This window comes from Aulonocara stuartgranti (genome assembly GCF_965226115.1).
Source record: "Aulonocara stuartgranti genome assembly, chromosome: 11".
NCBI classification, from domain to species: Eukaryota; Metazoa; Chordata; class Actinopteri; order Cichliformes; family Cichlidae; genus Aulonocara; species Aulonocara stuartgranti.
Genome location: NC_138947.1, coordinates 4,683,668 through 4,710,136, shown reverse-complemented (window position 1 = coordinate 4,710,136; position 26,469 = coordinate 4,683,668). Strand labels below are relative to the sequence as shown.

Genomic DNA, 26,469 nt, shown 5'->3' with positions numbered 1-26,469 from the left:
GTGTGTGTGTGTGTGTGTGTGTGTGAGAGTGCTGCTAATGAATCAGTTACTGTTGGTGTCTTGAATAAAGTAGCCCATTATACTGTCCCCTAGTCTTTTAGTTTATTCATTATGACCCCATGAATGTGACCGATCTCCAGCTGCTTGTGAATACAGAGAGTCTTTATTGTAAAAGAGGTAGAGAGAGGATACAGGTGTTTCACTGTACAGAAAAAAAGACAGCACTGTTGATACACTCATTCAAACCATTAATATGGACTCAGGCACACCTCATTCACTTTACATGGACACATAAGCCCAGTAGAAAACAAAACAAAACAGAGAAACAAACACACGGAGTCTTTGGATTTTTCTCTATTGCCCTCTCATTCACTAAATGCTATCTCTCTTTATGAACTGTTAAAAGAAAATAGCTGTAGCACTAATATTGAAAGTAATAATATTAATAATAATGATATAGTGTGTTAAAACAATCATGATACAGTCGCATTTCCCCCCCCCTCCCAACCACAAACAGATCTCAGTAACATGTCAAAAGTAGTGGAAAATAAACCCTACAACCCCAATGAGAAAACCACGCCAGGATGCACACGACACACACACGTTCACTCTATCATCTGTGCACTCAGCTAATCAGACAAACATAATGACCAACGCTGAGCGCTAAGAAAAGAAAAGAAGAAAAAAAGACAACTTACACTTAAAATAACCAAACCAAACAAACAATATACAAAAACAACTGCAGCCAAGTGGGAAGTGCGATATCATTCTTTCGGTCTTTTTCCGTCATCAATCTTTCCATCGCTGTCGTTCTGTGTCAGTGGGTGGGCTCATCAGTCAGAGTTTTCTGACTGGTCGCTATGAGGCGAGGTGCCAGACGGGGGTGAGTTTCGACCCTGCCAGTTTCCGTTAGCCTAAGAAATCAAAAGAGAGAGAGAAAAAAAGTAATGTTCAGGGTTATTCTGTCAATGCTGAGTGGCATCAGCTGGATATAATGTTGGGTACAAGATTGGCCGCATATGAATTTACAAAGGCTGACAAATTTAAAAAGTAAAGAAGAGACAGGAGAAACACCCCTCAACCATATTTTAAGTGTTTATGTTGGATAGTTTGTCCACCAGAGGGTGCAACTCCCCTGTTGGCAACACTTATTTTAAATGCCACAAATACAACAAGTTGATCCTAGCAGATTCAGGCAGAGTTTAAACAAGTAATACAAAACTTGCAGTAACAATTATTTATTTATTTATTTTTTGCATTGGCTCAGCTGCAAGGGAAACAGCATTTTGAGCTTTAGCTACACAGAGAGACATGCTGTTAGATGAAAACTTTGTTGGTTTGATTATCATTTGATCTGCTGATAATACGAATTTGAACAACTAGTCATCTAGATGCTAGTCGGAGCGAGACATTCTCTCACTCTCTCGTGGACAACACAGTTCTGCATTGCTTTGATGTCAGCGTAAACTAACATATAAACACACATCCAAAGCGCTCTGCCTGTGCAGCCACATTCTGCACAGGCAGAACCTGTGAACCTGATGCTGCTAGCACTTCTAACAGCAGCCTCAGTCAGCAAATTAATATGACACTGTCTTTGATGTTCTACAAAACACTAAGTGTTAAAACATGATTTGATTATCCAAAGATGTTTCATTTGTTACTGTTTTCTGAGTTTTTTTTCTTTCTTTTAGACCGGGCAACTAAACTGATATTACTTCTCTACTACCGTATTTTCACAACAATAAGGCACACTTAAAAGTCTTAGATTTTCTTCAAAAAGTACGGCGCGCCCTATAGCGCAGTGCGCCCTGTGTGTTGTAAGGAGGATGTAGTAGAGAACACCATGAGAACGCTAAAGGGTGAAGTGCGTGCGTTGACTTTATTGCACATACCTGTATAAAAGAACAGGTATGTGCGTTATGCAGGACATCGTTGTTTTAACAACCCTGAAAATGGCAAAGAGACACGCTTACGAAGCACAGTTTAAACTGAAGGCCATCAGCTACGCGGAGGAACATGGAAATCGAGCAGCGGCGAGAGAATTTAAGATTAACGAATCGATGGTTCGCAAATGGAGGAAGCTAGAAAACAAGCTCCGGCAGGTCAAGAAAACGCAGCTGAGTTTCCGCGGACATAAGGCGAGGTGGCCCGAGTTGGAGGAAAGACTCGAGCGGTGGATCATCGAGCAAAGAACGATCGGGAGAAGCGTTTCGATGGTCACCATTCGGCTAAAAGCAGTTTCACTAGCTGAAGAGATGAACATTGAACATTTCCAAGGAGGTCCGTCTTGGTGCTTTCGTTTTATGAAACGGTGCCATTTTTCCATCCGGACCAGGACTACGGTAGCGCAGCAACTTCCAGCGGATTATAAGGAAAAGCTGGCCATCCTCCGCTCCTACTGCAGCAAACACATCGGCGACAAAAACATCCAGCCCAGCCACATCACAAACATGGACGAGGTCCCGCTCACTTTTGACATCCCGGTGAGTCACACTGTGGAGAAGAAGGGGACCAGCACGGTAGCGATACGCACAACGGGGCACGAAAAGTCTTCTTTCACTGTTGTGCTTGGCTGCCATGCTAATGGACAGAAACTGCCGCCTATGGTGATTTTTAAGCGAAAGACTTTGCCTAAAGAGAAGTTTCCAGTAGGAATCATCATTAAGGCAAATGAAAAGGGCTGGATGGATGAGGAAATGATGAAAGAGTGGCTGAGGGAGGTGTATGTAAGGAGACCAGGTGGTTTTTTCCACACATCACCATCGCTGTTGATCTGTGACTCTACGCGTGCCCATCTCACAGCCGATGTGAAAAAACAAGTGAAACAAATGAACTGTGAGCTTGCTGTCATTCAGGAGGCCTGACAAAGGAACTCCAACCGCTGGACATCGGTGTGAACCGCCCGTTCAAAGTAAGGCTGCGAGCGGCCTGGGAGCGATGGATGACCGATGGAGACCACAGTTTCACCAAGAGTGGAAGGCAGCGCCGGGCGAGTTACGCCACAATTTGCCAATGGATTGTAGATGCTTGGGCTAACATGTCTGCTGGCACTGTTGTTCGAGCTTTCGCAAAAGCCGGCATCATTTCCGAGGAGCCGCACGGCACGGAAAGTGACTCTGACAGTGAAGAAAGTGAACCTGGCATGTTTGATGGAGATTTAGCGCAGCTGTTCAATTCAGACACAGAGGATGAGGACTTCGATGGGTTTGATTGATGATAAAAATGTGAGTACCAAACTTTGTTTTGCTCCCGCTTTATTTTTAAATACGCATACGGTACTTGTATGCGCCCTATGATCCAGTGCGCCTTATGTGTGTGTGTTAAATACAGTAATGGCACACATAACTGAGCCTGCGCCTTTTAGTACAGAGCGTCTTATGGTCGTGAAAATACGGTAAGTTCCTAATTAGAAAGGAAAAAAATACAAGAGAAGCACAAGTTAATATTTAAACATATGTAAATACCTGCACTCCCATTTGGTAGGCAGACTGTTCACCATTCACAGGTGGAACCCCGAGGAACAGGTCAGCTGATCCGGACAGAGAGAAGGACCCTGACCCTGAAGAACGACAAACCTTGATAGTCATTTGTGACAGACATCTTTTTATAATTCACCATAAAGAAATCCAAGGGGTTTTTACTGTTACCTGACCATTAATAAACAAGTCATTAATCATCAGACATATCGGCATGACTCATGTAGGCGTGGAGAATCAGGGGCCAGAGAAGGGCTTAACAACTGAGTTTATCGCCTAAAGGCAAGTAGGCATTTACTGTTCATGTCATTTTCTTAGTTACCTGTGGAATTGGGAGTGTGTGGGGAATCATCGCCCTGTCTAGCTCCCAAGGCTGTTTTCATGGCGTAGAGATTGGCTTCCTCTTGGAACTTGCCAATGTTTTTCTTGTAGCGGATTCTCTTGTTGCCAAACCAGTTGGAGACCTTCCAAAAATAAAAGGTAATCATTAAAATGACCACATTTTGAAGAAGCATTCTTAAACCTCCAGTAGCCATTTCAAACAGCTTAATACAAATTGTAAGTATTTGAGGTCACCTAAGCAGAAATCAGTCACTACTTCTTTTTTTATTTTTTTTTAATTTAAATCTTTAAAATCCTGCCTGTAACAGTTGGAGAGTAAATGAATGGTATATGAATCCATGGACACCCACAACTTTTCCTTTCTCCTGGTTTCTTGAAGCATGCTCACCTGAGAGACGGTGATACTACACTGTTTGGCAAGTTCCTCTTTGGCTTCTTCACTGGGATATGGGTTAGACAAGTGGGAGTAAAAATACTCATTGAGGACCTCTGTAGCCTGTTTGCTGAAGTTGCGCCTCTTGCGTCTGAAAAAGGGTTAGAACACAGTGAACAGAGGTTTTCCTGGCTCAAAAAGGATGTTTGGGGGCGACGACATTAGTTTCTGAAATCATACCATCCATGAGGAGAAAAACTGCTTGAAACAGATCATTTAAAGCAGTCTGAAACTGGAGCTGGTAACTTGCAGGGATTACTTTCACAAACACTAACTCCATTAATTGAAATTTGGTCACATTTAATGTAAGCATCTATCAGTGCAACATTCTATATGACCTAATAAACCATAACAGGTCACCTTAAAAAAGAAAGAAAGAAAAACTACAATGTTCACCTGGCATCTAGAAAGCGGGACCTCAGTATCATGACCGCCTCACAGGTGCTCTGCTTCAGCTGGGTCTGGATCGAACTGAATTTGCGGTGGATGATAGCCACCATCCGCTCAATCTCCCGTGGAGTCACAGGCCGTGTGCGCGACTGCTCCCTCAGCAGGTTCATCACATGGGTGGTGAACTCTGTGCACGCCTGGTGAAAGGTGGTGCAAGACGAAACACAATGAAGGAGAGAAGTGAAGCTGCTATACATGTGTTATTTTATAAAACTTCATTACTTCTGTTAATTATGATGTTTTCTAGCTGGAAAGACAATTTTATGATGAAAAAAAAAACAGTTTAATTGATAATAAGGATAATTGGTACGACAATTGTTCTTATTGGTAAGCACGCACACTTAGTGGCCTCTTTATTAGGTCACTCTGTGCACTGCAACAAATTGTCATGAACATGTGGTTATTACTAATGGTGTTATCTGGGATTACACTAATGATTCTGTTCTTCTACTGACAAGGAATCAATATTAATATATTATATTACATACAATATGCTAATATACAATGCAGTAAATATAGTAATAGTTTAAGTCTTCATAACAGAAGACTTTAAACAGGTGTTATCTTAATATCCACCTCTATTAATCCAATGCTTCTCACTTTCTGGCTATAACAAAAAGCATATATTGCACTGGTCTACAAACAAACGCTTCCAAAAGCAACATAGTCAAACCTTACTCATTTTGAGTTGCTGAAACTGAAACTGATGCCTAAAATAATTGGTGGACTCTGGTTTTCATGATATGCTGCAAAGTCAGATATAAGACCACAAACTGAAACCATATATATTACTAAAATATATTATGACCATGAAGTGTTGGCAAAAAAATGGCTCAAAGCTAGTGGTGATTTTCAGATATCCACTTTTCTTAAACTATTCATCTGATTTCAAACTGGACTTGAAAAAATGGAATGTATCAAGTACGAAGTGTCAAATTTGAATTTGGGCGTTTTTAAAAGCATATTAAAATATCAAAAAGGTAAGAGTTTAATTTCTTTCATAATATGTTCCTAAGAGGACTGTGACCAAAATGTATATAATCTCCACATTTCATCTATTAGGGTCCTACACAGCTAAATACTTTGATATTTAACTTTGACACTTCACTGTGAAGTGATGAAACCAACATATCTACATTTCATAATATTCTGGGTAACTGATGAAATTGACATTTCTCCATAGTAATCCATCGTGACCAAGTCTGGCATAGTGGGCTCTAACTAAATTCAGTGTTTTCTTTTCAACTAAAGTAATCACTTCACTATCCTTTCTAACATAATGTTTGATATTAACGCTCCTCTATTTTTAAATGGTTACATAATGAAGAAAGCTATTATCATAAGATACCACCATAAACATAACAAGATATAAGTTTACAAAACTTGACAAATGTGAAAACTTGTAAACTTGAAAAACAAAAAATTATTTTGCAAACAACAGCCATTAAAAACTTCTGAAAAACTGCTGACCAGTGTTATCAAACACACCTGTCTTTTTTTAAACTAGAGTGCAAACCCTGATACTCCTAAACCTACTCTGCAGTTTATGTGTCCTGGCAGTAGGAGCATGTGCGGTAACGATATATAATCGCGATATATTCTTTTCTTCTGTATAACGTATTTTCCACACTGTAAGGCACACTTAAAATCCTTAAATTTTCTCAAAAATCGAGTGTGCCTTATGTATGAATTCTGGTTGTGCTTACTGACCTCAAACCGATTTTGGCGTGCAGAAATCTGTTAAAAATGTTTGATGGATTGTCAGAGCATTCCCATATGGAAAAGATATAATAAAAACATATATGATTTACTCATGAAAGTGGCCACTTTCTCATTACTTTCATATATTTTTTAGTAAGTATACAAAACATACAAGTTTCATTATATAATTTTTCAAGGGATCTTATATGTGTTTTCACTCTTGTATGCTTTTCATACAAGTTTCATACAAGACAGATAAAAACTTTATAAGATTTATTTATATCTTTTCCATATGGGTTACAGCTGCCGTAGTGAGTTGCTTCGCGGAGTAATCTGGGTCCAAAACTCCGTCCGCTTCAGCTCCCAAAGTCAAACGAACACTGAGAGTTAAAAACAGTCTAAATTCTTTCATCTTTAATAAAATCATCAGCGTTGCTGCTTTACCAGGTGTAACAATTAAATTTAACATCCAGGCATCCATCAAAACAGAATTTGTTAAATTTAACGGAGTTAGAAGTTAGCTCGCTAGTTTCCACCTAAACATTTCATACCATGTTCTGACTGGGAGATTTCTGAAACTAATTAAAAAGTACAGCTCTGCTACCACTTCCAACATAAATGAAGACAGGAAACTAAACAGCAGTGGCGTTCGCAGGGTTACTGAAGTTGGACTACCTGGTATATAATGTTGTGCTACGTGATTGCTAGCGACACAGCTATGTTAGCATAACATTAGCACAGTGAAGCTGGAGGATGAACCCCAACTTTTTTTCCCCACTCGATAAAAGTTAACGTGAGGGATTCTGGTGGTCAGGGACAAATGTAATCGCATATCAGGATGCTATACACGGGCCAAACTTCAGTCAGGAGAACAACTGAGATCATTCATCCACAATACCAGGTTAGTTATTAATATACTGCAACAACATGGGAATAGAGCAGCAACGAGAGAATTCAACATTAATGAATCAATGTTACGGAAGTGGAGGAAGCGCAGTTTTTGGCTTTCCCCATATTTCAAAAGTGCTTCATCTCTTTGCTATGACTGTCGCCCGGCATAATTTGTAGATGATAATGGTTGTAGCCGCTGTTATGCTTTTGACCAAAACAGGCGTAGCTTGATGACATCATCAACATGCGCTACCGCAATAGAGCGGTATAGTCAAAATCTCTATCGTTGGCCAAATTTATATTGTTTCTATCATATATATCGCCCACCCCTACCTGGCAGTTCTACTACAAATGTCAGCGGAAAGTCCTGCAACTAGCTGCTGATGGGCACAAGTTTGGAAATACAGTTTTTATGACGAGGTGATGACTGGGATCTCATACTTGGTCTCCTTGAATATGCCGCTCTCTTTGTTCTTAGATGTTGTAAAAAATCCGCCTTTGAAAATGTGACAGAGTATACTTTGCATAGTTTTTGGTTTTCTTCTTAAAACTCTAAAACATTTAAATCTTCATTTTACTATAAACTAATATTGATTGCTGGAGGGTGGTATTGGTTGCCTTGGAGTAGTTTTTCGACTACATGACCACAGTCAGATAGACACCCCTGACTGATATCAGCATATCCTTAATCTTAAGTATAGGGCAAAGGTTTGTGTTTCAGGAACTTAATTGTATGTTGCATTCAAGAGGATTTTATAGCAGATCTAATTTTCTCTTTGATACTAGCTCACAAGTAGGGCTTCAGTGGAGCTTGTTGGTCTAATAAGCCTAAAATGCCTCTCAACATAAAGATTTACTGAGTCATACCTGACACAAATGGAAAGGAATGAATCCGCCCTGAAGCAAAGTTATGTGCTGTGAACTCTTGATCTAGCATGCCAGTGTACAACATTGCTTCCAGGTACCTCTAGTACAAGCAAGCACGTACAGGCAATGTCAGTGCTAAGCTGCTGTTGCGACACAATACCTGCTCATACTTCTCCAGCTCAGTGTGGTAGATACTGCGAATCTGGCTCAACTTGCTTTTGTAGTCGGAGTGCTCGAGAGAGCTGTCAGGTGACATCCCCCCAGAGCTGGTGGCAGCAGAAACAGCAGCAGCAGCCCCGCCACCCTTCTCTGGCCCCGCTACGCCCTCCGCCAGCAGCATGTTGTCCAGCCGCACCAACTGAGGATCTTGAGGCTCCTCCTCCTGGGTGTTCCTCATTGAAAGGCCTGTCAATGAGACAAAAGTCTCTTGGTTTTGAAGGTAAAAGACTCGCAACTCTCTTAAACCAAAGCCTTTACAAATAATGAACCATAAAAAACAAAAACAAAATAATGATGGAACCATGTTTGGAAATAGATAAGTAGTTTTTTGTGTGCTCTCGTTTTTTTTTTGTGCATCACTCTCATAACATTTTCACTTCAGACTGTACCTTGGTGCAACCTAGTTATTTTAAGTGTTCATCATACCTGTACAGGTTCCTTTACCCTATGACAGATATTGTAAAATATCTTGCAACTCTAGATCTGTCACTTATGGTTCAAAGATTATAGTTTAATGACTGGAAGGGGACAATTACAATAAAGTCAAAGTCTTTAAACTATATCACCAGTTTATCACCAGAGGTCATAAATAACCTAATTTGTTCATTTGAAAGATAAAAATTTACAAGAAGAATTTAGAAGAATCTAGTTTTTTGCTGGTTTTAAAGTGCAACTATAAGTGAAATCTAAATGAAAGATTACTCATCGCCCTTCTGTTATATAAATGAATGCAGTGAGTTGACCCTATGCTTCGATGTAGAATTTGAAGTTATAATGCATATAAAATGCGATAAAATCAGCTTTATTTATGCCAAGAAAAAGTTGGAAAATTCCTGTGTTATCATGGCCAAAACATTAGACACAACATATAACACAGCAGCTTAAATAAAATAAAAACAACCCTCAACCCGCATTAAGTTAAGCATTACTCAAAAAGGCGCACAGCTAAGTAGAAAATATTTTTAAAAATAAAATAAAGAAAAATATCCCTATGCATAAAAATCACATCTATGTGTGTATATAGTGTACAAGAGCTTACCACCTCTGTACACTGACTTTTTATTTATTTATTTGCATTGCACTTCTTCTTGTTGTATACCATCTTGCTCCTTTTCTTAATGCTTTTGAACTATTTTAACTACCCTTTTCCCCCCATCATGAATACTAAATATAATACAAAATTAGCTTATTACGAAGTAATCTATACAAAGTCAATACAGGTGATGTAGAATGAGGAAGAAACAATTTACTTTATCAGTCCTTGTGGCAGCTTAAAGATAATATAGTCCTGACAGCAACCTGATATGACTATAATATATTGCACTGTAGCAATTGTACCTTATGTTTGTCCAGCTGTTGTCATTTGAGTCCACTTATACTCCAATAAGCATTTATTAAGAGGGCTGTCGGATTATTTTGCTTTTGACTCTGAAAGTATAAAAACTATGTCTGTGTGTTTACTTGGCCATTCAGATTGTTTATGACTTTATTGGTTCCTGATGACAGAATGTCAACACAGTCTAATAACGCTCCCAAACAAAATTAAAGCCATGGCTGTTGACAGAGAGCACAAGAAAACTCCTGCAAATAGAGCAGAAACCTACCAGTTTTTTCCTTGATCTCGCACAAAACGCTGAACAAAGCGGGTTTCATTCGGTGACAGTTGAGCGCATGTTTCCTGCACATAAAAAAGAACAAACATGACCTACCAGCCTATTTGTAAACAAAGGCATAGAATGACAGTACGCAAATCGACCAAAACAAAAACAGAAATCACAAAGTGACAACATTTAGCCGAGCTAATTTAGCAAACGTTAGCTCCTGGCTAGCTGATAGTTAAGGGGGTAACCTTTCACTGCTAGTATGTCTGCATATGACAGCCAACATGTTAGAAAGTATATTTAGTTGTTTACTATGTAATTAAATTATAACCCGTGTTGTAGCGCAGTGTTAACATTTATATCGGCACGGTCCTTAGCTACCTATTTTAGCATTAGCTTGTTAGCCTTGGTTAGCGTAGCATGCTAACAAAAGCTACATATTAAACAGCCGCTGCTGAAAGAAATGCGTGTTCCTAACTTACAGCACAGAAACAGTAAACACTGGCATGTGAGTTTGAATCTGCACAGGTTACACCAAAAGCAACTTTATGTCATTAGTCCAGCTAATTAGCTAGCTTCTAGCTGAATAATCTAAACAATAGAGTGAAGTTCAGGAAACTTTGTCACTGCGAGACGGAGTCGACAAAGCAGCACAACAAAATACCGCTGCAGCGGCAATACCACTAAATAACAATATTTAAAAAGAAAGGAAGCATAGCCGTGACTCACTTTGCTTGTGCCTCGTCCAAACTTTGGTCGGTGATAGTCATTATCTGCTGCAGTATGTCCCCAATATCTCTGCGGGTTTCATGTCCGTTCTCTGTACCCTCGAGGCCCGACTCCGCTCCGTCGGGCCGATGCTGGGAGGGTTGGTGAACTGAGTTGAGCGCGTGCATCCCGGGGTGGCCACTCACGCCGAGTCCCCGGCCGTTGGATGGCCCATTGCCCGTCAGAGGCTGCTGCTGCTGCTGCAACATCTTCGGCGACGCACAGTGGCGACGACTGCTGCCCGACTGTGCTCACAGACACAACACAGACCAGAGACATCGCACAGAGTTGGGTCCCCTAGCGACTGACAGGAAACGGTGCAAAATGTGCATGCACAGTGCAGCGCGTGATAGACAAAGCGTCGCTGTGGGTACGGTGGAGTAGCACTATTGGTTTAAAGGTAACCACAACAGCAAAACATCTGCACTCCCTGCATTTTCACAAAGCAGAAGTGCGCGGGGGTGGTTGCATGTGCGTGGGTGGATAACAAAGAAATGACATTTAATTATACAAAAGTAGTTTATGTGGCTTTTTGATAGGGCCTCCAGATCCCAACAAACTGAATCTGGGGCAAACAGATTCATCTTGTGTGGGAGATGTTAGGCTAAGAAAGAGACTTTTTTTTTTTTGTATAACTACCTTAAAAGAATATACAGGTGACGTGTGTGTAAAGGGTAACTATTCTAAATAGGCTCTAAAATGTTTTGCCTTTGGAAAACCTCTCTTTTTCTATTTTGATTCTGGCTATTTAAGCAGATTTTCTGTCTAATCAAGTTTGGGTTTTACTAGAGCTGCACATTTCATTTTCAGCCACATATTTCTTATGATACTCACGTGTTAACTTTAAAAAAAAATTAAATGTGATATTCCCTAGTTTCCTAACTTATTTCTCTTTTTAGAATGAAAAACGTGGCTACAAGCACTAACAGAAGCATTCAAATAAAATAAACTTCTTTTTCAGCCTTGTTTTTCAAGTAATAATCTCGCTTAGACAGCTTCCCTTACTTGTCTGAGTCTACTTCTCGTTTTAGCTGCAAGTCAACAGGATGTGAAAACCACAGAGAGTTAAGAAAAAAACTGCGCCTGTTTCAACATGCTGCACTTGGGGTTAACATAACCAAATGAGCAGCAGTTAAAGCAGCAGCTGCTTTAACAAGTGTACATGGGCATTATAAAACCTTTCCTTTGGGACATGATTGCATTAACCACACACATCGCACATATAGAGAGTGATTCTGCTTTTAACAGTAATATTTCATGTCAACCTGACTTGTCAAATATGGGCCGAGTAAATAGGGGTGGGCTGTGGTAAGAGGAACAGGAAGAGATGAGATGAGAGAAAGACAGAAGGTAGCAGGGCAGATAGAAAAGGCGAGAGCTCATCACGACGGCATGTGAAACTAGCAGATTTTCTTTTTTTCTTCTTTGCTCTTAATAAAAACGTTGACAGGACGAGTGATAAGCCAAAAATGCTGTGTTCGCTGGATCAAGACTTTGAAAGATGATGTTTTGAGAAGATAAAAGGAAACGAGGCGAACGAAAAGGTAAGGGCAAAAATTAACTGAAATTTAAATCACTTTGTGGTAGACAGTAGCTTTAGGGGGGAAATAACAATGTGATCTGTCAACAAGAGTTATTCGACTGAACTGTTTGGGAAAATACACAACAGTGATCACCTACCAACAAGACCCTGACATTTGTGATCACATAGTCGAACGTTTTACATAGCTAGGAGGAGTTTGTGACTTCAAGTTTCTTTTAAATTTCTGCCTAAACATCTGTTGCCCACATGCTGAAACCTGTCAAACTGGTTTCTCACATGTTTTGTTTCAAAAGAAAGGCACAGCAGCTCTGCGGTACTCATCATGCTTTTAAGTTTCAGTGTTTATAGATGTCGTGTTTTTCCTTATGGTATTTTTTTTAAGTACTAACTGAATTCTGATATTTTGGATCACCTTTTTTTTTATCCACCTCCAGCTTCTTTCTGTTTTCTCACAAGGATCATAAGGATTGTAAGAAAGACCACTGGACAACACAGATATCAAAGTTGAAATGGCTGAAGAGGAGCTGTTGGAGCCTCTTGTCATCATTGAAGATGGAGATTTGGTAGAAAGTATTACTGAAATTAGGGCGCCAAGCGGTGCAGATGTCACTGTACAAAGCTGTAGCGAGGAGTTTGCTATCAAAAAGGAAGAGGAGCACACAGAAGAGGAAAACAGTCAACAAGAAATAGCGGGTGAAATAAATTTAGAAGAGCAAAGCCTGGAGAAACAGCAGATAACCAGAGAAGAAGACAAACCAGAGATAACAGAAAGCACAAATGATGGACTCAAAGGAAATGACAGTAAAAGTGAAGGGCAGCCGGATGAAGTGCTTAAAGAAAAAACTGAAAAACCCTGTAGCACAGAGGATGAAAAGGCCACACAGAATGACCCTGAGGCAGACACAAACAAGCTAAATTCATCTGAGCTACAACCCGAGGGGGGACCAGACCACAAAGAGGATCTCAAAAAGGTTGGTATTTGCTCTTCTTACCCTGAGATTACCTGTGTTGTAAATCAGTTGACTTTAACACTTTGCCACCAGCCACTGCAAGAGAAAAACAGTCTCATGGTGGAAGAACTGCAGGTACCACTTTATTTCAGAGCATGTGGGAGTACGTAGGAGTGGATTCTTTTGCTTTGCCAACAAACAGTCTGTGCCATTCACTCAGAAACCATTCCTCTCTCCCTCCGTCTTTTTCACCCTCCCACCTGTGTTTTCTCAGGCTCACCGGTTAACCCCTGACTTCCCAGAGGCGCTGTATGACCTGCTTTGCACCTTTCAGGAGGGCAGACGGCTCAATGACCAGCGCTGCTCCTTCAGGCTGGAGAGTGGGGTGAGGCGGAGGAGGTGCCACTCTGAGCCCAACACCTCCAAACCAGTTAACAGAGGTAAGCGCTCTGTTTTGCCATGGTAAAGTGTGGAAAAGGATACAACTTTTGCATTTGTTTTTGAGCTATGACTCATGTTGAACAAGCAGAATCAAATGCAGCTACCCATTCTCCCTGACTCAGGAATTTTCAGCTACCATATTTCCATGTTTTTTTCCTTGACCACTGACCACTGCCTTTCCCCCGCCTTTTGACCATTTAAGCTCTTTTCTCTCTCATTTCTTTACAGTCGTCTTTTCCTCCATGACTTCACTGCAGAAAGAGGAGTTTTTTGACCTGGTGGCCACTGCACAAGGACGGCGGCTCGAGGACCAGAGGGCACAGCTTGGAAGGTCTTCACCGCCAAAAACAAAGACCAGAAGTGTCAGAGGGAGCATAAGACAACTGTCCCTGTCTGTGAAAAAGCCTGCACCAGTTCCTGCGCCCAAAGATGATCTGTACGATATGATTCTAACCACACAAGTAAGCAATGAGCTTGTTTGTTTAGATGTGTTTGTCGTGAGCTGAGGTGTTTTCTGCTTTGTTTCTGAGAAGAAAAGTTCGTTTCTCACTAATGCGAGAAAGAGTGTTGGCAGCAAACCTTTTACCTACTTTCACTGCATTGCTTTCATTTTCACAATTTGTTTTGACCCACAGGCTCAGGGCAGGCTAGAGGACCAGCGCAGCAGGGCTCCAGGTCCCATGGATGATGAGGACTTCTTCTCCCTCCTCCTGAGGGTCCAGGGGGGACGCATGGATGAGCAGAGGACCGAACTACCATGCTTGCTGCAAACCTGAGATGGAATAAAACCCAAAAGTGTGGGGCTGCTGTGTGTGCCAACTGCCAATGTAGCCTCCCTGCTTAAGTTTCTATTTAAAGAGGACTTCTTTTTAACCCCAAAATGCTTTGTGTTGGGGGTTGGGGTGGAATTGCTGTATCTCCTAATAGTGTTAAAGTTGTCAAAATTGGAGCAAAAACGCTAATGTTTGAGCAACAGTGCTGTTAATGTAAATTAGGAGAGTTCATGATGAGAAGTTTACTTTTAGTTAATTTTTTCCAGTAACCAGGATCAGTAGATATGTGATTTCTCTGCTCTGGAATTATTCCATTGTATTGAATGTCTGCAATGAGCTCTTGAATGGTTGCTGTGTGTGTGCGCGTGTCCTAATTGTAGAGGAGGCAGTCTGCTGAATTCTATTGTTGTCGTTATTTGTACAGATCTAATGTAGCACAACAGAAATAACAGTGAGCTCCAAGTTCAGGAAGTGCTGGGACTAGTTCTCCAAAATAAATCAAATGCATCCTGGAGAGTGTATTCTTTAATTTTCCTTATGTCTGTACATAGAAATCTTGTAGTAGCCTGTAACTACAGGCATTTTGCTTGTGACACAGGGATGCATAAGACCTGTTCTGCTATCTTCATCATTAGGCATCATTTGCTGTTCTAGTTCACATTCCCACAACTTTGTGATAATGTTTAATCTTTAAAAAATCCCCCTCCGCACATAAAACACTCACATATGAATAGATGAGCCTTTTAGGGAACAGGCGAGGCTAAGATAAAGCTGTTAATTTTTTACAGACTTCATAGTCTGAAAACAGGTGTTATCGCAGTGTTCCTGAATTTCTCTTTAATAATGTGACGTAACCTCAAAGGAAATCAGTAGTTACTCTTTGAACAGTGTTCTAGATGTATGTAACATTTTCTTCAGTCTATGCAAAAAAAAAAAAAGTTAACAGATAATCACTAACCAGCTGTAATGGCTACTTTCAATTTAAAATGTCCCCCAAAATTTCATGTAACTCTAATAACAAGAATCAGTCAACTAGGGTTAACATAAAAACACCAGTTGTGAAGTTAATTGTTAACACTGCTTCAGTGTATTTGCTTTAAAACAGAGCATTGTAGTCACTGCAACCCGTGGTCACTTTCTGTAGTGCTACAGGCAATAATCAGGGCCACTTTGAATGGGTCTCTTAGAGCAATACTGTTTAGTCCACTCAGCTCAGAGGACAGCTTTCTGAGGAAGCCCTCGTTGATCAAGGCAGCATAGAGTTGACAAGAGGATGCTGTGTCACGTCCTTAAACAGTATAGAGTTATATAAGATGAGACAGGGTTGTAGGGGGAACTGAAGAAGAAAGCATAAATACTGCATATATATATATATATACTCATATACATATGTGTGTGTGTGTGTGTGTGTGTGTGTGTGTGTGTGTGTGTGTGTGTAGCCACACTTTTCACCTAAATTGTGAAAGAGTAAAACAGGAAGAAACAACAGAAGTTCATCTTACCAAATTCAAGTTCCACTTTTAAGATGAGTGTATGTTTATAGGGTTGAGCCGAACATGTTGTATCCCTTCCCCCGTTGTTAGACAGATTACTGGCTGCTTATCAAAGACCATACAGGAAGGAAGATATATTTGCCATAATATTCATGGAACCCAGGTGATTTAGAAGTCCTTCTGGGCTCCAACAGATTCAGGAACGTCTTTAAAAACTACAGTTATGCAACTAAGTTTTAAACTAATATTCAAGGGGAAAAATACTGAAAATGTCTTTTTAAAGTAGGGGGAAAGTTCAATCTGCTTCTGTTATAAGAAGTCTAATTATTATATTATATTATATTATATTATGAAAGGTGTTTGTAATAGCCGCTTTTCAGGGTAGTACCGCCTACCAGTTGACGTCATCAACCACATGACTTCATGAAACTAGGACTTTTTGAGAAGGATAAGTTTCGAAGTTTTGGAGCACTTAAAACAGTCTTCACGCCTAAACCGTGAGAGCTATTTAGGATTAATTGGATTTTATTTCTTTAGTGCGATAATTTCCCTGTAATGTAATGTCTGCCGTTGGTAGCGATCGCTCCGTTGTCTTTGTCATACGTCATTGTCTCCTCCCGGAGCTTTCGGCCGAGATCAAAACAAGCACGTACCAGTCCCTGTAGGAAACACTTGTAGGCTGGGATGTACTCGAAGAAGACGAAACTTGAGGCCACAGCCGATCTTCGTGCAGCAAAATAAAACAAGACTTTATTGAGAACATACGTGAGGGTATGTTGACTCAAACTTATACTGCACTTTTCACTTTTCTATCGCAGTTATCTGTAACCGCTAACGATTCCAGCGACTGAGTGACTTGTGCTTTGATTTATAGGATCAAACCATAAGTATTATTAGATTTAGCTGAAGATAAATATTAGTTAAATGTTTTCATATTAAAATCATTGTTTCTGTTTTTATACAGTATTTTTGTAGTCAGGAGCTTTAGTTTTTACGGTAATACTAAATGTTTCTTTTCATTCATTTTCCAACAAGTCACAAGATGAGGTTATAACTTACCGATGATAGTGTATAGCCACTAATGCATGGGTATGAAAAATATATAAATAAATAAATAAATAAACCCTTCAGTGGCTGGACATTTTTCTGCTTATACTTTAATATTTCTACTCCAACAAAAAAGACTTTACACTGTTTTATTGGTACTTTTACTTGAGAATACTGAAACTCTTAACGAAGGAGTCATTATTGGTAAAAAGAAAAAATGAGCTTCAACCAAATATTTTGAACGTGAACTCATCATTTAATTTCCTAACACATATACACATATTTAACCGTAGTTATTAATATCTCTGTCTCTTGTTCTTAGATGCTTCTGTCCCTGTCCGTGCTGATCCTCTACGTGCCGTTAGAGGGCAGCAGCTCACCAATCAGTTGCTACAATGACCAAGGAGATGCTGTTGATTGGTAATTCATTGATAACAATTCCTGAGAAATCACGTACAAAAGTCCTCCTTATTTGTTTGTTTTAACCTAGATGTATTATTCTGATTAAACAGAAGCAATATTTTCAATAACAGTTTAGCATTTACAGACATGCACCAATATAAGCAGTTCTTACATGTACAGCCTTTCTGTCTGTGTCTCTGTTTGATTTAGGTTCTATATATACAAACTTCCCAAAGAGCATGGCAGTAAGTCTCCTGAACAAGGTGAGATGTATTTGCTTTTGGACCAAGGAAGTGAAGGATGGACTAAAGGGAAGGAGACAGTGAATGACACCACGAGCGCCCTGGGCAGGACGGTCGGACAGCTGTACACGCAGGGGAAGGTTTGTTTCCATCAGGTTTCTTTTTTCTGCTACAAATGTGGAACTGAGTACAAAGTTTAAAAACTGTAAGCTCAGTTTCATTTGGAAAAACACCCAAGTGAAAGCAAGTGTTCTTCAAAATGTGATTATCATACTCTTTTAAGTTCCTTATTATTAATTCATTTAGTATATTCACAATTAATGCTAAAAGGCAAAAAAACGTCAGCTGTTTTAAGATGAGTGGACCTTCAGTTTATATTTGACCCCAAAAATGATGTCATGTTTTAGAAATACTGATTTGTCACAAGATAAAATGTAATATTCTCCTAAAACCATGTATAATAAAGTTGAGTTGAACTTCCAATTCTTACGACTCACAAAACTTAAAATACATTTTTGTTTATCACAATAGCCAAAAGTGACAGACAGTGCTGGTGCATCGACTTCTGTTAACTGCAGTAACTCTTTGCTTTAACTACATGCAGAGCAGTTATGCTTACGTGCAGATTTTAGTCCTAGAAAACCACTGAGCTTAGGGTATTTAAATTTTTCCTGCTTCTTCTTTGTGACCCCAGTCACAAGACTTCTTGTTTCACCAACATGATATGCAATAATAAGCATTTTTTTCATAGACATCTGCTATATCCAGTTGACATTGTTAGATCAGAGGAACAAACATATAATGAGAAGTGAAACTGCATCTGTTCATTCAGGTGATCTGTCTTTCTGGCCGGTGATTGTGCAACTAGGAGGCAGAAAAGGTCATTTACTAATTGAAAACTTGATAGATTCATCAAAACATGTGAGAGAGTTTGTGGATACGATTCTGAATCAAAAATTACTGGATGCAACCATCTGTGCGTAATTGTATTGGTTAACATCACTGTGATGGATGTCATTGTGTGCCATTTTATTTATTTGTTTGTTTGTTTTCTTTTGAGGTGAAAACATTTGTTTCTACATTTTCTATGATCGGTGAGTACACATGCATGAAGCTACAGTTAAAAACCTTTTTGTTTTTGTTTTTTTACAGAATACAGACATTGCATACATCCTTTACAATGACCAGAAGCCACACGAGGACTCGTCTGGTGACAGATGGGTTCATAACAGTGAGAGCAGAGGGGGTCACACGAAAGGTGAGCTCTCTGATTGTCCCAAGACTGCAGAAAGTTTCGAGCTTTGTTTTCCAAAATTTTGGAATAGTATGAAAAAAATGAGATTAGTAGGGGGCACTACTCCACACCAAAATGAGCCAGTTGAGGTGTTCCGGGCATGTCCTAAGAGGAGGAGAATCTGGGGTAGGCCTGAGACTTGCTAGATAGATTATATCTCTTGATTAGCTTGTGAACATGTTGGTAGTCCCCCTGGATAATGTGGTCAGGGAGAGAGACATCTGGGCATCTAAGCTTAGACTGGTCCACGACCATCAGCGTAACTTTGTGCTGAACATTGGGAGGTGGGGGTGTAAAGATCTCCGTCTAAATAAATAAATAAATCTGCGTAAATTCCCAGATGATTAAACATGCAACTATTTTGCTGGTAATACCTGAAACGAGTAAAGAAAATCAACAGCTTTTTTATGCAAGATAATTCATAATTTTATTGGGGGGGGGTTATATTGGTTGGGTCTGATTATTGGGGGGGGTCATAACCCCCCTAACCCCCCTGGAAATTATGCCCCTGTCCACAACCTGGTCGTGGATAAAGAGCGAATGGATGGAAAAAGCAAAATTTTTTAAATCAACGTTAAATAAAAGAAGCATAAAGACAACCTATCACATGTTCAAGCTCCTCTTTTTACTTACATGAAAAGTATACAGTATGTTCATTAGAAATTTGATACTAGGAAGATTTAAAAACTCTGCAACAAGGGCAAAAAAAAAGTCTGGCAAAGATTTGTTATAGTAATAAAAACATGTTGAAACATCTCATTATCAACCTCACGTTCTTCTTTCATCATTTATATGTTCTAATTCTACTTATTAAAAAAGAAGTGCAGATTAATGCGCATTACTTACATTTCCTCTGATGCGTAAAAACAAATGAGCATAGATAAATATATTTTGTTTTCACTTGAATGTCCACGTTAACCATCTTCAGGGAAAACGTCTGATGTATTTTTCTTACTATTTTAATATCTCTGCTCCTCAGGTGTTGTGCTGCTGGATAAAAATCAGGGTTTCTGGTTGGTCCACAGCACCCCTCAGTTTCCTCCTGTTCAACAGGCAGGGGAGTATTATTACCCCAGCAGCGGGGAGAATAATGGGCAAAACTTCATCTGTGTTACATACCCGCTCGACCATTTCCAGACCATCGGTAAGACTGGAGCCATGCCATGTGGCCTCTTAGCGAAGAAAGAGTTGATATAAAAATGCAGTTAACACTCAATGAGGATGTTTAAATGGATGATGGTATTAGATTGCAATCACAGTATGAGTGCTGGGAGGAGAAGGTCCAGACAGCTAATGACGATTCATATTCTGTTCCCTGTCTGCAGTTATGTTGGTCTGACTAAATATGCTTTAATTAACAAGGAACTGAAGAGTTTCTTTTCAATCTCATATCTTTATTAGGGTAATATTTTTGCTTGGTAGTTAAAAAGTCAAGCTGTTGTAGCCTGTGGTAGTATTTTGTGAGAGATTACGAATAAGAAGTTCATGTTTATGTAGTTTACTGTATCAGCCAAACATCTTAACCATGTTAACTTAAGGCCTGCAGACCAAACTGGGGCTCACAGAAGCTGTTGGATGTTCTGCCAACCAATTTCTAATATACTAAATAAAATAGAGATAAAAAGAGATTCCATTTCGGTTTAATGTAATCTCAGCTACGAGGCAGCTGTTAAATAGAGTAAAATATGTATTTGCAAAGTTTTTGTAAGTTTCTTATAGTCCCAGTAGTCTGGCTTCTCTAAGTCACCCCCTTCCCTCCCACTATGGCTCAGGAGGTAGAATGGGCCGTCTACCAATCAGAAGGTCGAAGGATTGATTTCCCAGCTATTCCAGCTTACATGTCGAAGTAGCCTTGGACAAGATGCTACACCCCAAGTCACCCTATGCATCCACTGTGTGAATGTTATACAAAGTTCTTAGGTATAGAAATATAGCTTATATGAATGTGTGTGTGATTTGGTGAAAGAGGCTTTTTGTAAAAAGGACTTTGAGTGCTCAGTTAGAACAGAAAAGCATTATACGAATACCAGTCCATTAACAAAAGAAAAAAAAGAAAAAGTAAAAAGACAACCATGCAAAGTGTTTTGGTTTAATGCTATTTTATATTTGTCCACATAAAGGACGACCTGCTCTATTCATCTCCAGCTCCGCTTTTATTCTTGAACCCTACAAAAGTAGTTTTGCATCATTCACAGTTGAAAATAATCAGTATTTGTCTCGTACTTTGACTTTAGTGAGATTTCTCAGTTTATCCTCCTTATGAGTTAAGCTCTCTTCCTCTTTCTTTTAAAACAACTTAGTTTGCTTGCTGTTTGGGCTTCTGTCCTCTCAGTGACAAAATCCAGGTAGTCAAGAATTAAAAAAAAAAAAAAGCCTGATTGACACTTAATCTTTATCGCAGTCTGAACTAGTTTTTTTCCCGTTTTTTCTCTCACAGAGCTTATTTGATTACGATTAATATGAACATCCTCACTGGAACTCTGTCTGTTGGACTGAAAACAAGGAAAGTAAAAAGCAACCAGTCAATATCGTGCAATTTTTTCAAACTATAAAGCATATTTTCATTGTTAGTCTTACATATAAGACAACTTTTATACTCTCTTTGTCACAATCCAGTTAACGGACTATGACAAAGAACAGGAGACAAGGTGAGCTGGTAACTTGGTAGACACAACTGATTTACAAAAGCACAGCTAAATTTAGACATGCTTGTCTGCGGGTCAGTCGTGTAGTGTAGACTATGTATGGATGAATGGCAGAGAAATCCAAGGATCACACTGAGATCACACCACAGAGTGACTGCGGAAAGAAGGGAGCTTTTATAGGTGAACACGCAGGTATAGCTCATGCTGCCATTTACTCCCCTGTCAGCTCTTACAGGACAAAGCAGAGCACAAACCAGAACAAAATGGAGACATCTAGTGCCGGGATGGCCGAGGGTCATCCATCACAAGATAGGTTAAGAAAGTCCTTCCCCAGGAATGTTTGAGCATACAGTACTTCTTTTTCTGCGTTGCGATGAATTTTTATCCTGTAATTTTGCCTCTTTTTTTAAACAGATCATGGTTGCTATTGTTTATTTAAAGAAAAAGACAAAAATCGGGCCTCCATCAACAGTTAGTAATGATTTCCCTCTGTGTTCTCTTTTGTTTAAGGTCACCTAAACAGTAAATGTCCATGTGGTGCTCAAAAATACTGCTGATTTATGCCGGTATATGTTACACACTAATAATGAAAACTTCTTAAGCACATTTAATCACTAATCTGTGTCAGTATCTACAATTATTATTATTCCCCGTAGAAGATGATTCAAGTATCGTCTGGTGCTTAATAATCGACTCAGGTATTGACACAACAAAAACAGCCTGAACTGAGATAATCAGCATAAACAGGTGTCATCACCATGTCACCCGGCTGCCTCTGCAGTTCCCTGGCAGACCCAGCAGTTGGCACAGTTGCTATGGCAGTGCCTGGGGTAATGTAATTAAACTGAGGTATGTAACCATAGAGATACTGGCCCTCACGCTCTAGCAGGGATTTGCTTTATCAGATTCTCGTCTCTCTAGCTGACATGCTGAGAGTGTCAGAGTGTTCAGTCTGCAGGGTTAAACAGCAGAAGGTGAGCACAGCCTCATCGTGTTTTTATTTTAAAGCACCTTGCAGCGTTCATTTGCACATAAATTTGGAGAAATGGAGATTTCATACTACTGTCTATAATGTTTTTATTATGTTGTCAGAATAATTTTCCTGTTAATGCTTTAATTAAGCTACTTACTTGTTTTTTATTCAAAGCACTGCTTATGTTTCAGTTTGTGCTAAAACATTAAGTATTTAAGTCATTTATCAGTTGTCACAAACGTATTTTCTTCATTAAGCCAGGATGCCAATATCAGCTGGCATATGTGGGCAATTGGCCTCAAACCAGAGTATTAGGCAAATAAAAGTCTGTTCTGCAGCCTGTGCCAGATGAAGGTGTGTCAGGGGATTCATCGTGAGAGTCGTTTGAATGTCAAGACGTTTTAATTAAAACCAAAAATGTCATCCTCATGGTGACAGGACGAAAAGTCAGAGGATTACCAAACTCAGAAGAACTCATCCTCTGAATGCTATTAATATCTCAAAAGAAATGCATAGAAACTGCAGATAGTTGTGAAAGAATTTCAGTCCAGAGTAGTCGACCAATTGGTAGACATCGCCATTACGTAGCTTTTATGGGTAAAAATGACATTTTCAGCCTCGCTTATGCATGAATGTATATAAAGAGAATAGAATTGAAGTTTTTTTTTCCAATTTTCACGTTCTTCAGTGCTGCAGTATGCACTGCTTTGGTTTATATTTTGAAAGGAGCGAGCAAGATTTTATTTTCCGTTTTACTTTTGTGTTGCTTTAATTTAAAATTCAGTTAAAAGTAAAGCCAGAGCAATACTTAAACCGGAGGCTGACGAAAAGAATTTTTAATAACAACCTGCTTAACTCTGCATGATGGCGGTTCTCTGCTACATGTGCAGCAGACAGCGCTGAGCATAAGCAATAATGTATAAATAACAACTAAGTGAAAGCTGCGATGCTCAACAAACTATGCAGTGACACAATTTCTAATTTACCCCAATAATCTTTATTCCTGCGAAATGTTCTGTGTGAACAAATAAAACAAACAAAATGTCTCAGTGTTTAAACTTAGACATTTTACTGTTTCATGGAAAATATTAGCTCATTTTGTTATGGGGGCCATAAAAGGCTGGAAAAGTAAGTGGATCTAAAAAGAAACAGCTTGTGGAACATGCTAGTGACATTATTGGGGTATAAAACGAGCATCTTAGAGAAGCAGAGGTTTGCCAATCTGTTAAAAGTACATCTACAAATTGTGGAACAATTTCAGAATATTGTTCCTCAAAGGAAAATTGCAAGTACTTTGGATAGCTCATCATCTACAAAACATAATATCATGGAACGATTCCAAGAATCTGTAGAAATTTGCGCAAGGAACAACAAAATCAGTATTGTGGGCCCCCAGGCAGCACTCCATTACAATCAGGCAAGAGTCTGTCATAGATATCACTGCACTGGCTTAACAACAGTGCCAGAAATCATTGTCTGTGAATACATTTTATTGTGACATCTACAAGTGCAAAGATCCAGAAGCCCCTCCATTTTCTCACAGCTCATTTAAAATAGACTGAAACAAAGTGGAAAACTGTTCTCTGAAGAAGTCTCTCAAAAAGTGCTGCGACTGGTCTTCTCAGTTCCCGGGTGTTTGTTTGTTGTAACCTTGTTACAAGAACAGGGAATGCTACACAGTAATAAACACAGCCCTGTCTCAGCTCTGTTGGAATTGAAGTTGTATGTATTGGTCTGGTGTGACATAAACGGAGATCTGATTATGGTTTTAACTTGCTTTACGTCAGGCATCAAACAGGAAGAAACTTTAAAGTTATTCCTGAATTGTATGTAATGTTAGATTATACCTTAGTTATATGTTACTGTGCACAGTGTTCCAGTGCAGGTCCGTCAAATGGCTTTGAACCAGTGTCACCAGTACAGTGCTTTTTATTTGCTTTACTTAAAGGATGATGTTATTATAGGGTGTGGTTTTCTTTAAATCTAATTACTTTTGCACCACAGGAGAACAGCTGGAGATCAATCAACCTAATGTGTATGACTGCAGCATCCCAGAGTCTTTGGCATCCCAGGTGCCTTCGCTCGCTGCTCTTTGTGGCAAAAGAAATCGGAAATATGAATTCTTTCCACATGCCAAACCTGTGTCCAATCGCAGCGTGACACTCACCTCAAAGGGTGGGACAAACTTCATCAGCTTTGCCAAAGGAGCCTCTTTTGACAACGGTACAACTTAATCGAAATGATGTCTTTTCTAAGCCTAACCCTTTTCTGTCTTTGTGACCCTGAATATTTTTAGAGCATTCGTACAGTTTACTTGCAATAAAAAATGTAAAAACAAAACAAAACACCCTCATCCATCTTGTGTCCCCTTCATCAGATCTGTATCATGCGTGGGTGGCCCCAACCCTCCAGTCAGACCTCTTGGTCCAGTTCTGGATTCGCTCCACGGGCATCCTTTCTTCCGACTGCTCGGATGACTGGAAGGTCCTGAACATCAAGCTCCTCAACCCTGGGCAGACGTTCTCCTTCAAGACCAGCCAGGACCACTCCAAATGGGCGGTGAGCCCCAGTGAGACTGGGGCTGGTGGAGGCTGGGTGTGTGTCGGGGACATAAATCGAGATGAGGCTGAGGAGAAGCGGGGTGGAGGCACAGTGTGTCATCGTGATCCGGTGGTGTGGAAGGCTTACCGAACAGCGGCCTTGGACTGTGAGGACTGTCAAGGAAAAACAGTCCAGTGCTGAGAGTCTGGAGGAGCCAGATGTGTCAACTTGGACATGATGAGTCATGAGGGTGAAAAAATATAACGCGAACAGGGTTTTATGTGGATTTATTTGTTACAGATTTCTGTTCACATCTAGTGAAATCTATGTGAAATATTTAGCCTTTAACATTTAGACAATTTCAGTTTTTTAGTTTAAACACATTCCTGCCAGACGTTTTACACTAATCTAGTGATCAGTAGATGACAGTAAGATGCCAATAAACAGCAATGCAATATTTCAATCAGTCCATAGAGTCTCATCTTCAAATAATTACTATTTAACAGTAAATAGTAATGACTTTAAAGTATGTGCAGGTGTTATTGTTTATTTCAGATTTGATTCGTAGTGACCAAAAAACCAAACATCTGCATCTAATTTAGGTGTAACTAGAAGTCGTGACATTACACATTAAAGCCAGTCATCACTCACACCTACTAGAGAAGTAGACATATAATTCAAATGAAATGATCGACTCGTCCAACTTTAGCTAAAATATAAAATTTCCATCAGTCACAGACACTCAATAGGAGCATTTTACTTGTTCCTCTGTTAAGTATGATTTCATGTGGTTATCAAGGGTTATTGAGTTGTTCTCTTTATAATTTTAGATTTTCTGGAGCTGGAATAGTTATGAGTAATATGTTCATTTTGTAAAAGACAAAAACCTCAAAAGTGGCACTTTAGTGGTTCAAGCATCTTTATAACCACTGGGTACTGTTTTCAGAGAAACTGAAGAGACACTGGTGCGAACGGGATGAGTGCCGTTTCACTCACTGACATTTTCTGCTTTTAAACATTAGCTCGTTTATTCTCAGGGAGAATTCCAAACCTGCTGGTTAATTCTTTTTAATCAAATGTGGGAATGATTGTGCTTAATAACAATCTGTCACTGATGATGAATTACAGACACTTGAATCATTAACCAGGCTTGTATGAGTGTGTGTGCATCTCCAGCATGAGCTTTAGATTTGATACTTTTCCACATATATACATTAATTCTGACCCTGACTGTGCTTGAAGATTGTCTTGTCACTGGTTGTCTTGAATTTGAATAAAGATACGAAGAAAAATATGTATTTTTAGTCACTGATCCGCATCCTCTTTCCTTTGTTTACCCCTCACAAGAAAAACAGAAATGCCATGTTTTTGACA

At 39.5% G+C, this 26,469-nt stretch overlaps 3 protein-coding genes across 4 annotated transcripts; 2 read left to right on the top strand and 1 right to left on the bottom strand.

The window, feature by feature from the left end:
* Positions 1-144: 144 nt before the first annotated feature.
* On the bottom strand, positions 145-11,163 carry pbx2 (pre-B-cell leukemia homeobox 2). The gene is made up of 8 exons (XM_082551713.1): positions 10,713-11,163; positions 9,987-10,060; positions 8,324-8,568; positions 4,651-4,841; positions 4,210-4,345; positions 3,802-3,943; positions 3,468-3,562; positions 145-914 (listed from the first exon to the last, which is right to left on the bottom strand). The coding sequence occupies exons 1-8, from the start codon at positions 10,958-10,960 to the stop codon at positions 834-836; spliced, it is 1,212 nt and encodes a 403-aa protein (XP_082407839.1). The 5' UTR covers positions 10,961-11,163; the 3' UTR covers positions 145-833.
* A 653-nt stretch (positions 11,164-11,816) lies between these two features.
* Positions 11,817-14,972, top strand: gpsm3 (G protein signaling modulator 3). 2 transcript variants are annotated; one of them, XM_082551715.1, is made up of 5 exons: positions 11,817-12,295; positions 12,751-13,265; positions 13,519-13,684; positions 13,914-14,146; positions 14,321-14,972. In XM_082551715.1, exons 2-5 carry the CDS (start codon positions 12,804-12,806, stop codon positions 14,459-14,461), a joined length of 1,002 nt encoding a protein of 333 aa, XP_082407841.1. In that variant the 5' UTR covers positions 11,817-12,295; positions 12,751-12,803; the 3' UTR covers positions 14,462-14,972. The 2 variants fall into 2 exon arrangements, with proteins under 2 accessions (XP_082407841.1, XP_082407840.1); XM_082551714.1 differs by having other exon boundaries at positions 11,820-12,295; positions 12,729-13,265.
* Positions 14,973-16,396: 1,424 nt separating this feature from the next.
* Positions 16,397-26,393, top strand: dnase2 (deoxyribonuclease II, lysosomal). Its single transcript, XM_082550501.1, has 7 exons — positions 16,397-16,722; positions 17,321-17,418; positions 17,611-17,782; positions 18,795-18,900; positions 19,916-20,080; positions 24,559-24,777; positions 24,932-26,393. Exons 2-7 carry the CDS (start codon positions 17,321-17,323, stop codon positions 25,294-25,296), a joined length of 1,125 nt encoding a protein of 374 aa, XP_082406627.1. The 5' UTR covers positions 16,397-16,722; the 3' UTR covers positions 25,297-26,393.
* Positions 26,394-26,469: the final 76 nt, after the last annotated feature.

What these genes read in the sequence shown, in the direction of transcription:
- pbx2 (XM_082551713.1), bottom strand. Translation starts at nt 10,960, where the DNA reads ATGTTGCAGCAGCAGCAGCAGCCTCTGACGGGCAATGGGCCATCCAAC. An exon ending in TTGGACGAGGCACAAGCAAA is followed by an intron (nt 10,061 to 10,712) that starts GTGAGTCACGGC and finishes TTTTATGTGCAG; the next exon opens with GAAACATGCGCTCAACTGTC. An exon ending in CCTACCAAATGGGAGTGCAG is followed by an intron (nt 915 to 3,467) that starts GTATTTACATAT and finishes TTGATTTCTTAG; the next exon opens with GCTAACGGAAACTGGCAGGG.
- gpsm3 (XM_082551715.1), top strand. Translation starts at nt 12,804, where the DNA reads ATGGCTGAAGAGGAGCTGTTGGAGCCTCTTGTCATCATTGAAGATGGA. An exon ending in ACAAAGAGGATCTCAAAAAG is followed by an intron (nt 13,266 to 13,518) that starts GTTGGTATTTGC and finishes GTGTTTTCTCAG; the next exon opens with GCTCACCGGTTAACCCCTGA. An exon ending in ATATGATTCTAACCACACAA is followed by an intron (nt 14,147 to 14,320) that starts GTAAGCAATGAG and finishes TTTGACCCACAG; the next exon opens with GCTCAGGGCAGGCTAGAGGA.
- dnase2 (XM_082550501.1), top strand. Translation starts at nt 17,321, where the DNA reads ATGCTTCTGTCCCTGTCCGTGCTGATCCTCTACGTGCCGTTAGAGGGC. An exon ending in CAAGGAGATGCTGTTGATTG is followed by an intron (nt 17,419 to 17,610) that starts GTAATTCATTGA and finishes TGTTTGATTTAG; the next exon opens with GTTCTATATATACAAACTTC. An exon ending in AGCTGTACACGCAGGGGAAG is followed by an intron (nt 17,783 to 18,794) that starts GTTTGTTTCCAT and finishes GTTTTTTTACAG; the next exon opens with AATACAGACATTGCATACAT.